At 46.7% G+C, this 14,351-nt stretch overlaps 1 protein-coding gene across 1 annotated transcript in view; it reads left to right on the top strand.

The window, feature by feature from the left end:
- Positions 1-13,624, top strand: part of TEX55 (testis expressed 55) — a 532,765-nt gene extending 519,141 nt beyond the window's left edge. Inside the window, exons 14-15 of the mRNA XM_078656720.1 lie at positions 637-699; positions 12,402-13,624. Coding sequence (XP_078512846.1) covers positions 637-699; positions 12,402-12,434 — 96 coding nt within the window. The 3' untranslated portion in view covers positions 12,435-13,624. The remainder of the gene's footprint in view (positions 1-636; positions 700-12,401) is intronic.
- The last annotated feature ends 727 nt before the right edge of the window (positions 13,625-14,351 follow it).

The raw sequence follows: 14,351 nt of genomic DNA, 5'->3' as shown, positions 1-14,351 counted from the left end.
GTCTCTCACACTCTCTTCTTCCCTTTCTTTCTGTCCTGTCCGTATCTCTTCATTCACATCTCTCACATTATTTTCTTCCCTTCCCCTCTCTCCTCTCCCTCACACTTTATTCCCATCTCTTGCACTCTTTTCTTCCCCTCCCCTCTCACCTGTCTCTTGTTCTTTAAACCTGTCTCTTGCGCTCTTTTCTCCCCTTCGTCTGTCCTGTCCCTTGTTCTTTATTCCCATTCCATGTGCTCTTTTCGTCCCTTCCTCTATCCTGTCCCTCGCTCTTTATTTTCGTCTCTTGCACTCTTTTCTTCCCTTTCCCTCGATCCTGTCCCTCACTTCTCATTCCCATCTCTTGCGCTCTTTTCTTCCCCTCCTCTATGCCCTGTCCCTTGTTCTATATACCTGTCTCTTGCGCTCTTTTCTTCCCTATGAGTGTCCTGTCCCTTGTTCTTTATTCCCATCTCCTGCACTCTTTTCTTCCCTTCCTCTGCCCCATACCTCACTTTTTATTCCCATTTCTTACACTCTCTTCTTCCCTTCCTCTGTCCCAACCTTCACTCTTTATTCCCATCTCATGCACTCTTTTCTTTCCTTCCCCTCTGTCCTGTTCCTCCCTCTTCGTTCCCATCTCTGTTCCACTCCCAGGAGATCACAGAGAACATAGTGTTCCAGAAGCCCGAAGACCCCCTGCAGTTTATGCTGGAGCAGGTATGGTACGAAGAGTGCAAAGTGGGAATATGGGGGTCTTTCCTCAAGTGTGTGAATCCTCTTGGAAACCCCGCTCCTCTTCCAGATCACAGGAGATGCTGTGCTTCAAAGAAGTTATATCACTGTCCCATTAAAAGTTGGGATGTGAGAGGTTGTGAATGCGAAAGGTTGTGTGCAAGTTCTCCTCGGCAAACTCAGACAATCGGAAAGTTGGTAACCTTCACAATTCCCGTTGCAGTTCTCATTTTACCCACATCTAATTACAAGTAGTTGTGGTGGTATCATGGAAGGAATCTAGCAGGTGAAATACTTTATAAATAATTGCATCAAGTTAAGAAAATAGTTCTCTTTGGCCAGGTCTGAGTCACTAACAATCGCCACCATCAAGAATCCTAAGATGTTCTTTTGTGTACAAATGTCAGCTTGGGTTTTGAGACATATTGTGACATCATTCTCCAGATGGCACCTTTGAGCTAAATATCTCTTGTTGCCGGGTTACATCAGCTATTAAGGTACTGCAACATGGCAAGGTCCAAGCGTAAGGTGGACATGGGCTGATTCTGGTACAAACACCAGTTGGCCAGTTACAAATGGGTTATAAAGGATAATGGATCCAATTTTGGCCTTTGTATGTTTTGTATATTTGGCTGCATGCCCCCAAAGGAAATGTATTTTTCCATTTAAGGTTTTTGTGTAGTGCTCCATGGTGGGTTTTGCTGCTTCAGAGTGCTTTCAACTGGCAGTGTGGTAGGTGGAAGAAAGCAACGAGTATTGTGCAATTTGTTTGTATAAATACTGCTATCGGGTCACTGGTAAGTCCGGCATGCAAACTTTGAGTTGTCCACTATCCCATGGAGATGCAAGAACTAAAAGCAACTGCGATCCACTCCATTGCAGTACATTTCAATAATACCTGCATCAGAGTGGTTGGATCCAGTGCCTTGAGACCTTCCCGGGTGAGTAGAGCACTTTACAAACTCCTGATTGATTGATTGATCCATTAGACACCACTCATTAGTTGTCTATTGGAACTTGAAAAGAGGAGTATTTGTACTCAATTTTCGCAAGCTTAAGGTTGGTCATAATAATTCATGATTATACATCCCATCACAATCAACCCTTCCTTCAAGAGGAAGCAGGACAAATATTTTTCAGGTATTACCCCCACGAGGCAGGAGACATATTTGATCGCACAAGATATATCAACCCAGACACACGGTTTCCACTCTCTCCTTCAGTTTCTACTTCCACCAGTAGGCCAAAAGGAGGCCCTAGCACTATGAAGTTGAAGGAAAGTGACAAGATGGCAGTAGGCAAAAAAAACAAAAATACTTACAATGTGGAAACATATCCAGTGGGAGTGGGGAGGGCTGCTGAACAGAGAGAGGTGTGGCACAGGAGCCAGAGCTGCTGACTCCAGAGTGCGGGGCTCACGGTTCGATCCCCGGCAGCAGCTCAGCATCATGCGACGCTGGGCAAAGGCTCACTTAATCTCCCCAACGGCCCCCCCAGTGCCTGGATACTCTTAGGGGTGATAATTTTGCGCTTTACAAATGTGGAATTTTGAATCAGTATTGTCAGCCATGTGCAAGTGTATTACAATGAATCGTTAGCGACATGTAATACATTGTATTCTGGCGATCCAACCTGTGATAGGCACACCCTAAGAAAGTATTGGCAAACTCAGTAGATGTAAATAAAAGTTACGTTGACTAAGGGGAAGCGGAGTTCTTGTTGTGAGATTAATGAAAAGTCACAGCCCCCGCCCCCTTTGAAATCTACTAGCGCTGAATGGATACAGCTTTTTTCGATACATTCAGTAGATGACTCCAATTACCTGGCCAATGTTGGGCCTTTTAGCTTTACTAAATCCACAATAAAATGAGCAATTACAAGAGTAATACCAGCTATCAGACCTCAGGCTTCTGGAACAATTTATAGGTAATCATTGGAATAAGGTCTGTATATCAAGCATTGAATTGTACTCGCCTTGGTAATGTGGCATTACAGGAAGATTGTAATAATCTGTTATGCGCTTAATGGCGGACATCCGTTGTGCTTTCTGCGCAATAAAATGCAGGACAATGGCTCCCTGGTCATCTTCATTCTTTATTACTAATAGTAATGTTCTGGCGCCGCTGACGTGTCTGCCAGGACGTTTTGCACGCGCAGCTAGCGATTGCCGCCATTTCAGTGTCGGAGCTACTAAGGTGTCTATTAGCAGAGGTTTTATTTCTCTTTCTGCTAGGGTGTTGATGTCTGCATTAGCTTTGAATGGCCATGATTCTCTGTCTGCTCTAACACCGCGCTCATTAGGAGTGCGTAGCAGTGATAGTTGTGTCAGAAGCAAAAGGATTAACAGCCGCCGATGCCTTCATTGCATCAAAGGCTCCGAGCGTACGAGTAATGAGAGTGACCTGGCTCTATTTAACACCTTTAATCCAGACAGGCTGCCAGCTCCCTGCACAAAGGCGCATGCGCATGGGTTCAGTATTGTTTGGAGGAAATGTGCTGTGTGGCCTGCAGGGGCAGAAGCGTGCCTGATGGAAGTAGCACTTTTCCTTTATCACTTATATATTTTGGTACACATATTCAACTGTGTAGATTTCACACCACTCTTTTTTGTATTTTTGATAAGACTGACTAATACCTTGTTTTAGGTCCTTTATTCTGGCCAGTTTGAGGACGCTGACCTTATTTGACACATTGATGATGCCCCCTCTTCGCAGAGTTTCCCAACATTTCAAGTTGCTTAATTTTGCAGCCTATCACCCAGTTTTGCGGGCCAGTGTCCAATGGCTCTCTGAGGGCTCTACGAAAGGTTCCTGCTTCCTAGACTCTTCATCTGTATCAGGGATAATGGAAGTCTGCTGGAATAGAGACTGCCAGTGAAGAGGTGGTGGTAAAGGCAGAGGGCTGAGAGAATGGAAATGAATAGAGAACAATTATGGTATGTTAAGGAACCAATCAATCAACCTGGGATGGTTATGTGGTGCTCCCTCTGCAATCCAAAACCATAAAACAAAAATGTAACGTTTCTAAAAGGCACTAAACGTTCATGTATGATCAAATTAGCAAAAGCTTCCTTTTAAATTTTCTCATTTGAAAATTCAAGATACATTTATGAAAGTGGACTCAGTGAATTATATCCGCCACCATATACAGTAGGGAAAGCGCATCAAGTCTATCCTGAGATACTGTTGTTTTCTCCTTTCTTTTTTTTAGGTCTCGGCTAGCGTAGGCTGCACTTGCGCAGTCTCGCTGGCGAGATGTTATGTTTTCTAGTAGGGGCTTAAACAAGCCAGCTCTTCTCCATTGGCTGGCTTCCTAAACGGCGGCCAGCCATTGGAGAAGAGCTTTGTCTGTCACTTTAAGCCCCGTCTGTTTCGGATTGAGGGGTGTGTTTTTTCCTGTCCTTTCTCTTTGTGACGTCATCAGGAAAAAACATGCACCCCAGTCTGAAAATGCAAATGGCGAGCGCTTGTCTTCACGATCCCTCCCCTGGTGTCCTCCTCCTGCCCGTCTCTTCCCACAGCTTCTCTTTCCCTCTGTCTCTCTCCCTGCCCCTTCTGTGCTCCTCCCCACCTCCTCACCCCTCGGTGCCCTCCCTCTTCCCTACCCTGGCTGCCCCAGCCTGTGGAGGGCAGGAGGAGGAACCGCCTGCATGGGCTCGACTGGATCTGTTCCCTGGAGCTGTGGGATTACTTCCTGAGGAGCAAACAGCAGCGGCGGCTTCATCCCCGGGGCGGGCGGCTTGCAGGGACCGCCCCTCGTTGCGGTGCAAGACCCCCCTTCTCAGAAGGGCAATCAGTGTGCGCCATCGCCAGGATCGGTGGCTCCTCCCCCACCTTCACTTCTGGAGCAGCATCGGACCCCCCCGGGACCCGGCCCAGGAGCAAAACAGAGTTACCTGCCCCCTCCCGGGAGCCATGCGCCATTAGCAGACCGGTTCTAGCTCCGGGATCCCCCCAGGTCACTTCGTGCGCACCACCCTTGGAGCTACCGGCGGTGCCCCAAGGCGGCCGAGGAGCAGAGTCACCTGCCCAGCAGCAGCAGATCGGCCCTCCCGGAGACGGAGGTGGGACCCCCACGGGAGCAGCGGTGGATACCGGACCCCCCTCCGGGATGAGCGGCCCGAGGCAAGGGGCTGCGGACGTCTGCACAGGTGCGTACCCTGCGCCGGACCGGGCGCTGCCCGAGTGCCCCCCAACTCCTACTCCCCGCCCAGACACTTCCCCTCCCCACTCGGCTGAGTTCCACCTCCTTCCCCCACGTCTGGGTCAGAGCGCTGGCACCCCCTCCACCCTGCCCGATATCTGCCCTCTCCTCGGCCACCCTTCGCCTAAGCCTGATCTACGATTTCTGCCCCCCCTCTTCTCCAGTCCACCGACCGCCGGTTCCTCTTTTGAGCCCCCGGTTCGAGCTCTGCTGTCACCGACTGCGCCGAGCCTCCACCCAAGCTCTGCTCCCATCGAGGGGTGCTGTCCCCCCAAACTCTGCCGCCACCCCCCACACCCCCAGATCGGAGCTCTGCTCAGTGTGATCCGGGCTCGGCTGATTGCCCCGAGGAGCTCCATGTACCCGCACTCTGCAAGAACCCCACCCCCACCGACCCCACCGCGTGTGATCCCGGGTCTGCTGCTAACCGGGGGAGCTCAGTTCATCCAAACTCTGCAACTCCAGGAGGTCTCCGCCTCAGGCCCATGGGAGCTCTGCCCCTCACCCGGAGGAGCACCGTCCATCTGTACTCTGCCTCCAGTGATCCGAGCTCTGTGCACCCCTGCATCTGTGCGCCCCCTGCTCAGACCCGAGTGGTGCCCCTCAGCCCCTGCACCCATCCTCCCTGGCTGATGGTCGAGCCCTGCCCCACCCCGAAGAAACTAACTGCTAACGGGCCCCCCTCTCCCATCAAGCTTTCCACCCCCTGTCATCTCGAGGCGTGCCCCCCTCACTAAACACCCCTTCTCGTTCCACACTCCTCCTATCCTGAGGGGCTTCGGTCTCTCTCACCTGAGAACACTCACCCCTCACCCTCTAATGTCTCTCTTTCCCCCTGGAGGTGTCTCCGGCCCTGGAGCTGCCCCTGGCCCTGAGGTAAGAGTTTGAGGGGGGGGCGGTGGTATCTGTCTAAGTTGGAGACCTGTGTTTGGCTCTTGACGGGACGGGGGGGGGGGTACTGCAGGAAATGTGCGCAGGGAGTGACGCGCAGGGTTGTGTGTGTGTATGTGAATGAGGAGGGATGCGGGGTGCCATGTGTTTGTTGCTGCATACTAGGCTGTGAGGCCCACTCTTGCTCCCTGTGACGAATTTTCTCGTTTCTTGGTGGGGGCTGTCCCCCCCTCCCTCTGTCTTTGAGAGTGCCGTATCTACCAGTCAGGGACACCCCTGTCTGCTGAGGGGCAGTTGGTGCCTCTGTTCCCTGCTTGTGCTTGCTTTTCTTGCCTCTGTTCCCTGCTTGTGCTCGCTTTTCTTGCCTCTGTTCCCTGCATGTGCTTGCTTTTCTTACCTCTGTTACCTGCTTGTGATCGTTTTTTTCTTGCCTCTGTTCCCTGCTTGTGCTCGCTTTTCTTGCCTCTGTTCCCTGCTTGGGATCATTTTTATTTGCCTCAGACGATGGCTGCCAGGGGGGACATGTAGATGTTGAAGAGGGCTGGGCTCAATGATGAACCCTGTGCCTATGTATCTTTGTATGTCGTTGCCTGATTGTAGTGTCAGGTAATAGAAACATTTCTAGAGAAGTAATTAGTATCTTATTATTTTTCAGGCCTCAAAAGTCAATGTTTTAAGGGGAAAACACTTAGGCGGCATATACCCTGCCATTGTTTCCTTGTGTGTTTTAGTATTGATTATATACACAAACATGTCATAATTCTAGTATGGTATTAAAAGAATGCTTAGTGGAAGGAGATCTGTCCATATTTCTCACCACAGTATGATAAATTGCCAGAGAGATACCAATAAAGTATAAAGTACTCAAACCAGCCCATCACTAGCCCAGAAAACTTATCTAGCATGTGGCATAAAATAGGAACATGCCTCAATCAATCAATCAGGGGGTTTTAAGAGCGCTACTCACCCGTGAGGGTCTCAAGGCACGGGGGGCGCACAGATCTGTCCAGCCGAAGAGCCAGGCCTTGAGGGTCTTCCTGAAGGTGTTCAGGGAGGGGGCGCAGCTGATGTCTGCTGGTATTTCGTTCCAGTTCTTGGCTGCAATGTAAGAGAATGATCTTCCGCCTGCTCTTGCTCTATGGATGTGCGGGGTTTCGGCCAGTGCAAGGTTGGTGGATTGGAGGTTTCTTTTGGGTATGAGGAAGTTGATTCTGTCATTGAGGTATTTGGGTCCACTGTTGTGTAGGCATTTGTAGACGTGAGTGAGGACTTTGAAGGTGACTCTCTTCTCCACGGAGAACCTGGCGAGTCACCGTAGGTGTTGGCTGTTGTGTTTGTGCTGGGGGGGTGCCGAGGACGAGTCTGTCTGCGGTGTTCTAGATTCTCTGGAGCTTGCGGAGTTGTTTATGCCGGCGTAGAGTGCATTTCCATAGTCCAGTCGGCTGGTGATGAGTGCGTGGGTGACTGTCTTTCTTGATTTCGGGGGGATCAATTTGAAGGTTTTGCCGAGGATGCGGAGGGTGTTGATCTGTCGGTTCATGGTGAGCGATGCATCGAGTATGATGCCAAGGTTTTTGGCATGGTCTGTGGGGGTAGGTGGGGTTTCGAGGGCAGTGGGCCACCAGGTGTTGTCCCATGGTCCCATGGTGAAGGGGTGGTTCCTAGGACGAGGACTTCTTTCGTCTCGGCGTTGAGTTTGAGGAGGCTGTTGGTCATCCAGACTGCGACGTCTTGCATTCCTTTCTGAAAATTGAGTTTTGCTGCGATGGGGTCTCTGGTGAGGGAGAGGATGAGCTGGGTGTCTTCGGCGTAGGATACGATGTTGAGGTCTTGTTGTCAGACGATGGCTGCCAGGAAGGCCATGTAGATGTTGAAGAGGGCTGGGCTCAGTGATGAACCCTGTGCCTATGTATCTTTGTATGTCATTGCCTGATTGTAGTGTCAAGAAATAGAAACATTTCTAGAGAAGTAATTAGTATCTTATTATTTTTCAGGCCTCAAAAGTCACTGTTTTAGGGGCAATACACTTAGGAAGGAACCTATATTCTTCTCACATCAAACACCTCATGTGTTTTCTATAGGTACTCCTTGCTGTACTATGTTTGCAGGACCATTTGCTCAAGCTAGGGTACATTAAGGAGCTGTGTTTGGGAGAAGAATCAGAATCCAAAATTACACAGCCTAATATGAATTTAGATTACATAGATTACATATGATTACATTAGCTTACATATGGCGGCAAGCCCATAGTTCAGGTTGTTAGCAAAGGAGGAGCACAGGGTTCTTCTGTGTCGCTCCCAGAGCCAGACTTGACTTCCAAAGTTCATCTGTGCAAAAAAGCACGCACTGCGTCTGATGCAAGGGTTGTTCATGTGGAAGCCATGCATGCAGGTCGCGAAGGAAGGGAACAGCTCAATGCCACGCACTAGTCACATAAAACCTTCGTTTTGTAGAATGTTTCTAACTGGTAGACCTCCAGAATTGGTAAAAAAATAATTACAATATTGTAGAAATCGCAGATCATCTGCCAGTAGAGTCATGGGTATAGATGAAATACTGCAACAAAGTGCTAATTTCAGACTGGCACTCAGAGCTCTGTAAAGAATGTTTATGAACCATCACCTGGCTCACAGAGTGGCCAGGCTCAACATCTTAGTAAATTTGATCAAGCCTTAGTCAACTGTGTTCCTTTAGAAAATTTATTTATTCTTTCACTTAGTCAAAAGTTTTTCACAATTGACACCCCCCACGCTCCAGACTTTCTTGCTATTTTTCTATGTTTGTTAATTTAATATCATCGTGAGTATGGGCCATATTGTGGAAGTCGTTGATCACGCTGGAAATATCTGTCAAATTTTTCTGTATTTCGACACCTGCAGAGGTGCACACGGGAACAGGTAAAATGGATCCATGTTGGACTTGTCCTTTCCTGCAGGGTCATCCCCAAAGATTTTACCTTTACTCTCCTTTTTTCTGAACTCGTTTTTGTTGAGCACTGCTAACCTACGCTTAAGTGCTTGTGCTCTCTTCTCTAAAGATGGTAGAAATGGCTAACAAACAATTGGCGTATTTAATTTATTTGTAAGTCCCTAGTAAATTGGTTCTACATGTACCCAGGGCCTGTAACCTGTAAATTAAATGCTACTAGCGGACCTGCTGCACTTGTTGTGCCACCCACTTGGCCCTTTAAACATGTCTCAGCCCTGCCACTGCAGCCTGTGAATGCAGTTTTTAAATTGCAATTTCGACCTGGCAAAATAAACCTTTTGCCAGGCCCACACCTTCCTTTATATTACATGTAAGTAACCCCGAGGGTAGGCCATGGACAGTCCAGAGGGCAGAGTGCTGTGTATTTAAAAGGGTTTACCTGTACTTATAAGTTTTACATGTCCTGGCAATGAAAATCTCTTAAATCAATGTTCACTACTGCAAGGCCTATCTCTCCTAAACACAATAACATAGGGTTACGTTATTACAATTAATAAGTGATAACTTTCAGTTGGGAGCAGGTGAACAGTTCAAGTTTAGTGTCTATAGAATTGTAGTTAAAAGCCTACTTTAATGGTAAAGTGTGATTTTTAATTACAGTTCAAAAAATGCCACTTTTAGAAAGTTATATAATGGGTAGGAATGCTCACAAATGTATTAACAGAAATGTATTTATCCTTTTTTTAAATTCAATATGTCCTCTTTTGACATCAATAATTAAATTCACAGTTATTCAAAATTAAATTAAAAATAAACCATTACTTAGAGAGAAACAAATTCCAAAGCAGGTGTGTAGATTAATATTTGTATATTGAAAACATTACGTTGTATATACAGAAGGGGTTCACAAAAGATCAATCTCAAAACACATTGAAAACATTTATTCTTGAATTACACGTATCTTAAGGGACCACTTGTCAATGTATCAAAAGTCCAAATACTATATCCAGTATTGGATCCTGTCCAGCAAATAGACCTTAGTTACAAATAACACATTTGGCAATAGCTTTTTAGAGGAGATTGACCACTACATTGACGTTTCGGTGTCTGTCGCTGTAAGTCAATGAGACCATCTTCAGGACTGTAGATTTTGAGGATGGAGAACCCCTTGTATGAATTATTCAAGAAATATAATGACTGACAGATTTCTAATAAACTCGAACTGAAATAAGCTACTACACCTGCAGTGACAAGAAAGGGTAAACAAACATGCTTAAAAAGTGTCACAGTGCCCTGAACCCTTTGGGCGCGACCGGAATTAACCCGCCATGCAGGCGAATTCCACGTGTACATAATTCGGACAGCCCCCGGCCGTCCGACACACACGCCCACCGTGACGTCTGACGCATGCAAAGGGTTAATCTGCTCCTAGAATGTACCATTAAAGGGAAGAAAGATTTTACTTCCAGCAATTTCTATCTTACCATGAATTCAGCTGGCACCGCAATGAGATTAGGTCTAGTTTTCAATAACTAAAAGATGACCTGTACTTTACTTTGCTGATGAACAATGGTGTAAAGAACTCCATGCTCACTGTCAACCAAATATCTGATTCCAAGTAAATGAGTATTCTCTGATCGAGTTGGTGAACATAGTAATAACATCTGTCAAGTATGAAAAAGTATATGGAAGAAATAGGGCAAAAAACAAAATCCATATTTTGGGCTAAGAGTTCCGGTCTCTAATGGTATCCTGATACAATGGAGAGTTGTTGATACTCTTACGTATCTTGGAGGTACTCCAGAACATGGGAGTTACAGGATATGGTTCAATCAAACAGCATTTGTATAGCGCAGCACTGTCACTCCTAGGGGTATCTGAGCGTTGCATCTCGGTTGAAGAGCCACATTGTGAGTCTCTGAATTCTGCCAGCAAGAGGGCTGCACGAAGCTGGAGTGGAAGGTCGTTTCAGGTCCTGGCTGCGATGTAGGAGGAGCGGCCACTGCTGCGACGTATGTGGGGGGGTGTGCAAGTGCAAATGAAGAGAAGTATAGGTGTCGAGAGGTCTTGTGGAAGTTCAGTTGGATGCTTTGTTGAGGAACACATGTTCTTTCTCACTTTACCACGAAGCCTCCATGTCATGTATTTGTATGATTATCCGCAGGGTTCTTTGGGGGGGTCTGTGTTATTGAACCAGTGCAGTATCTCGTTCTCAAGAAAGCAAGAGCCCCAGGAGGGTGCATACAGAGATGATCAAGAGCAAACCAGATGGGAAATATATGGTTGTACTTATAACCAAAAGTAGAGATTGATCATTGAAAACAGGCGGCAAATGGCAACCAACAAAGAGAATGGCCTGTGCAGAGAGGTCTAAGATGAAATAGGAAATGAAAATGAAACATGAATTAGTGAGTTACAGATTGACTCGAGAGAAGAGTGAGATGTAGATTGGATGACAAACTAAAAGAGGAGGACAGTAATCAATGTAAAAGATGTAGTAATCCGAATTCTGGTAAAAGGAAAAGATACAAAGAAGCAAATGTTATTAAGTAGGCGACCCTGGTTCTGATACACGTGCAGCTTACCTCACGTCAGTCTCTGTCCATTTGTTGTTCCAGCAGGTGCAGAGATTGTGTCATGAGAAAGAGCTTTGCCATCTGATGTTTTTGATTTTAAAAATATGTACAAACGTTGACTAAGCATCCGTGTCTGACAGATGTGCAATAAAAGGTTTTGGTGCCATTAAAGTCAAAGGGCTAGATGTAGGTAATTCTATTTTACTGACTCATAAATACCGAATTTTACCGATTCGGTATTTATGAATCGGTAAAATAGAAGGAGGGAGATGTAGGTAAAATCTTTATTTGATTTACCGAATCTGTAAAAATTGGTATTTACCGAATCGGTAAATACCGATTCGGTATTGCCCATTGATTCCTATGGGCCTTGTAGCCCATAGGAATCAATGGGCAATACCGAATCGGTAAATACCGAATCCTGCAAGGGTGCAGCGGGTGTCACTCTGACACCCTCTAGCACCCCGAATACAGGCATGTGTAACATGTGGCACACATACATGCCCTAAGGGCATGTCTGTGTGTCACATTCCACAGTGTGCATGTACAGATGTGCATACACACCTGGATTCGGTATTTTACCACCCAATAGGATTGTGTGGTAAAATACCGACTCTTAAGGGCTTGTGACACTCTCAGGAGTGTCACCTACATTTGGAATTACCGAATCGGTAAAATTACCGATTCGGTATTTTACAGAATCGGTAAATGTACCGATTCTGTAAAATACTGGCCCCTACACGTGAAAACCCAAATACCGGTCGGTTACGGCCGAATTCGGCCGTTACCGACCGGTATTTGCTCTCCTACATCTGGCCCCTAGTGACTTTGAAAATGACGGAGTTACTTAAACATTATTTGCCCTACCAAATATTGAATTAAAATCACCATGTGTAACAGAGAACTCTCTGCAACTATAATGTCAATGGAAATAGAAGAGCCAATCCTGTGTTTTACTGTTGTAAGCGAGAAATGCCAAGGGCTACTAGCAATGTGGACAGATAAGAGATACAACTTGTTTGTAAAACATGTGATCATCCTAATAGAATCACAATTCCTAAGCATTATTGTTGTGTCTGTTCTTCCCAGGTGCAGGATATGATCCAGAACAAAAAGGCATAGAAGCGGTTTGTCGGCGGGGAGGAATGCATCAGCACAGCGCTTTCCAGTCGTGTCCACTCGAAGTATGCATAGGAAGCCAACATGTCGGTCTCTTTCAGCAAGGACATCATCTGTCAATACACCACTACTGTGGCAGTGATGGCCATTGTGAATGCCAGCCTGGAGTGTTTCCTTGTGTTTATGCAAAGTACCACAGAGCCCATTGATTGGGCTATGAACCATGCCCCATCCTTGTATTAATGCAAAGGTCCCTTGGAGGTTGACACCTACTAAACCCTCTACCTCTAGCAAATACCCTGTTTGGTGGGACATCTTCCGTCATTACTGTTGCACCAGTTGATTAGTTTGCTGGTGAATGTCTATGCAAACCTCACAGTATTCTATCCTCTGTCCCTGGGATGCTTTTTCTCCACTGCAGCTCAGGTCCTCCACTGGTTTAGTTTTAAGGTATGGCTTCCTGACAATGTTTTTTGCACCTTATATTCAGAATCCCTTAGAAAGTAAGCTTCTTAGGGAAATATTCCAAACTAGATTTCATTTTTTGTTTATCATGGAAAGACACGAGGCTTCCTGGCAGTTGCCATCACCCCCACCTTCCCCTGTTGGCATGGGACATGTCGGGGCAGTGTGTGGTATGTGGACCGGGCTCTCAATCGAAATCAAAGTGACCAAACGATCAGGTTCAGTTTAAAATTAGGCTGAAAACGTGGCTCTTGAAGAATGAAGTTTGACTATCAACGTCCCATGTGTTTTTTAGTAGCTGTAATACGCTTCCTGGTTGGCTAGTACTAGGAAACCCTTGGCGTAGTCGTGCACTTTAGAACCGTTTTTAAGGTTGATGAACTGAGCTGATTGCATCCTTTGTTACTGTCTTCAGTGGAATAGAACTCTTGTGATGTGTCAGCCTCAATATATTCTTGTAAAGACAATATCGTACCGAACTCGAAGTATGACCCGTTATTTGATTTTCAACTCAAACCAAGACCCTTACTTGATTTGCTACAGAAGAGAAACGGTTTGTATTTTAGTCAAACCTAACAGCTGTCACAAAGACCACAGTCTGACAATCATGTCTTACGTCTTCCGAAAACTGGGACAAGTTCTCCCTTTCATTTTCATTCCTATGTTCTGTGTGCCCCTTTAACCCCTTCGATGCGGCGGCAAATCCTCCGCAGCGCTAGTGGGAAGGTGGGGCCGCGCATCGCTCCCATGCTCGTGACGGAACCGCTCCGTCACGAGCCTCGGGCGCGCTGTGCTTGTGACGGAGCGGTTCCGTCACGGCCCCGCCCGCTCAATGGAACGTCCAGCGCAGGCGCAAAATCAGCGCCGCGCAGGCGCGCTGAGCGGGCCGTGACGGAACCGCTCCGTCACCAGCACAGCGCGACCGAGGCTGGTGACGAAGCGGTTCCGTCACCAGCATGGGAGGGGTTAATGGCTTTTGTTTTGGTTATAACTCATTAACCTAATTGTTCCTAATTTTAATATGTTTTTCATTGTCTATATCTCTCTGCAGCTGAGCTTTATGTTGTTCTCTCCACCTTTATGCTGATTCTTCCTCTCCATTACTGCTTTCCGCCTGCCTCCTTAAGGATCCCACTCTAGTTTTTTCCTTTTTTGTCATCCTTCACGTGAAAGGCAGCTACAGAAGCTCAGTCTTTCCCTATAGTCCACATCTGATGAGTTGTCAGGCAGAAGGATGTGGTGAAGCTTCAGAAACAAACTTCTCACACTTGGTCAGAGAACCACATGTGGAACAAAGGCGGGCTCTGGCCATGTGCAGAGTTCACGGGTTCCTACAAGTCACTTGGATTTCTTGGTAATTTGCATGAGTAAAGTCTTGATCCAGTCTTTCCTCAAAAGGATGGAAATGTTGAGTCTGAGAATGTTAATTTTCTGACTTGTTATATTAGCCACATG

This window comes from Lissotriton helveticus, chromosome 8, assembly GCF_964261635.1.
Source record: "Lissotriton helveticus chromosome 8, aLisHel1.1, whole genome shotgun sequence".
In the NCBI taxonomy this organism is placed as follows: domain Eukaryota; kingdom Metazoa; phylum Chordata; class Amphibia; order Caudata; family Salamandridae; genus Lissotriton; species Lissotriton helveticus.
The sequence above is the reverse complement of the archived record's forward strand: the minus strand, read 5'-3'. Positions and strand labels throughout refer to the sequence as shown.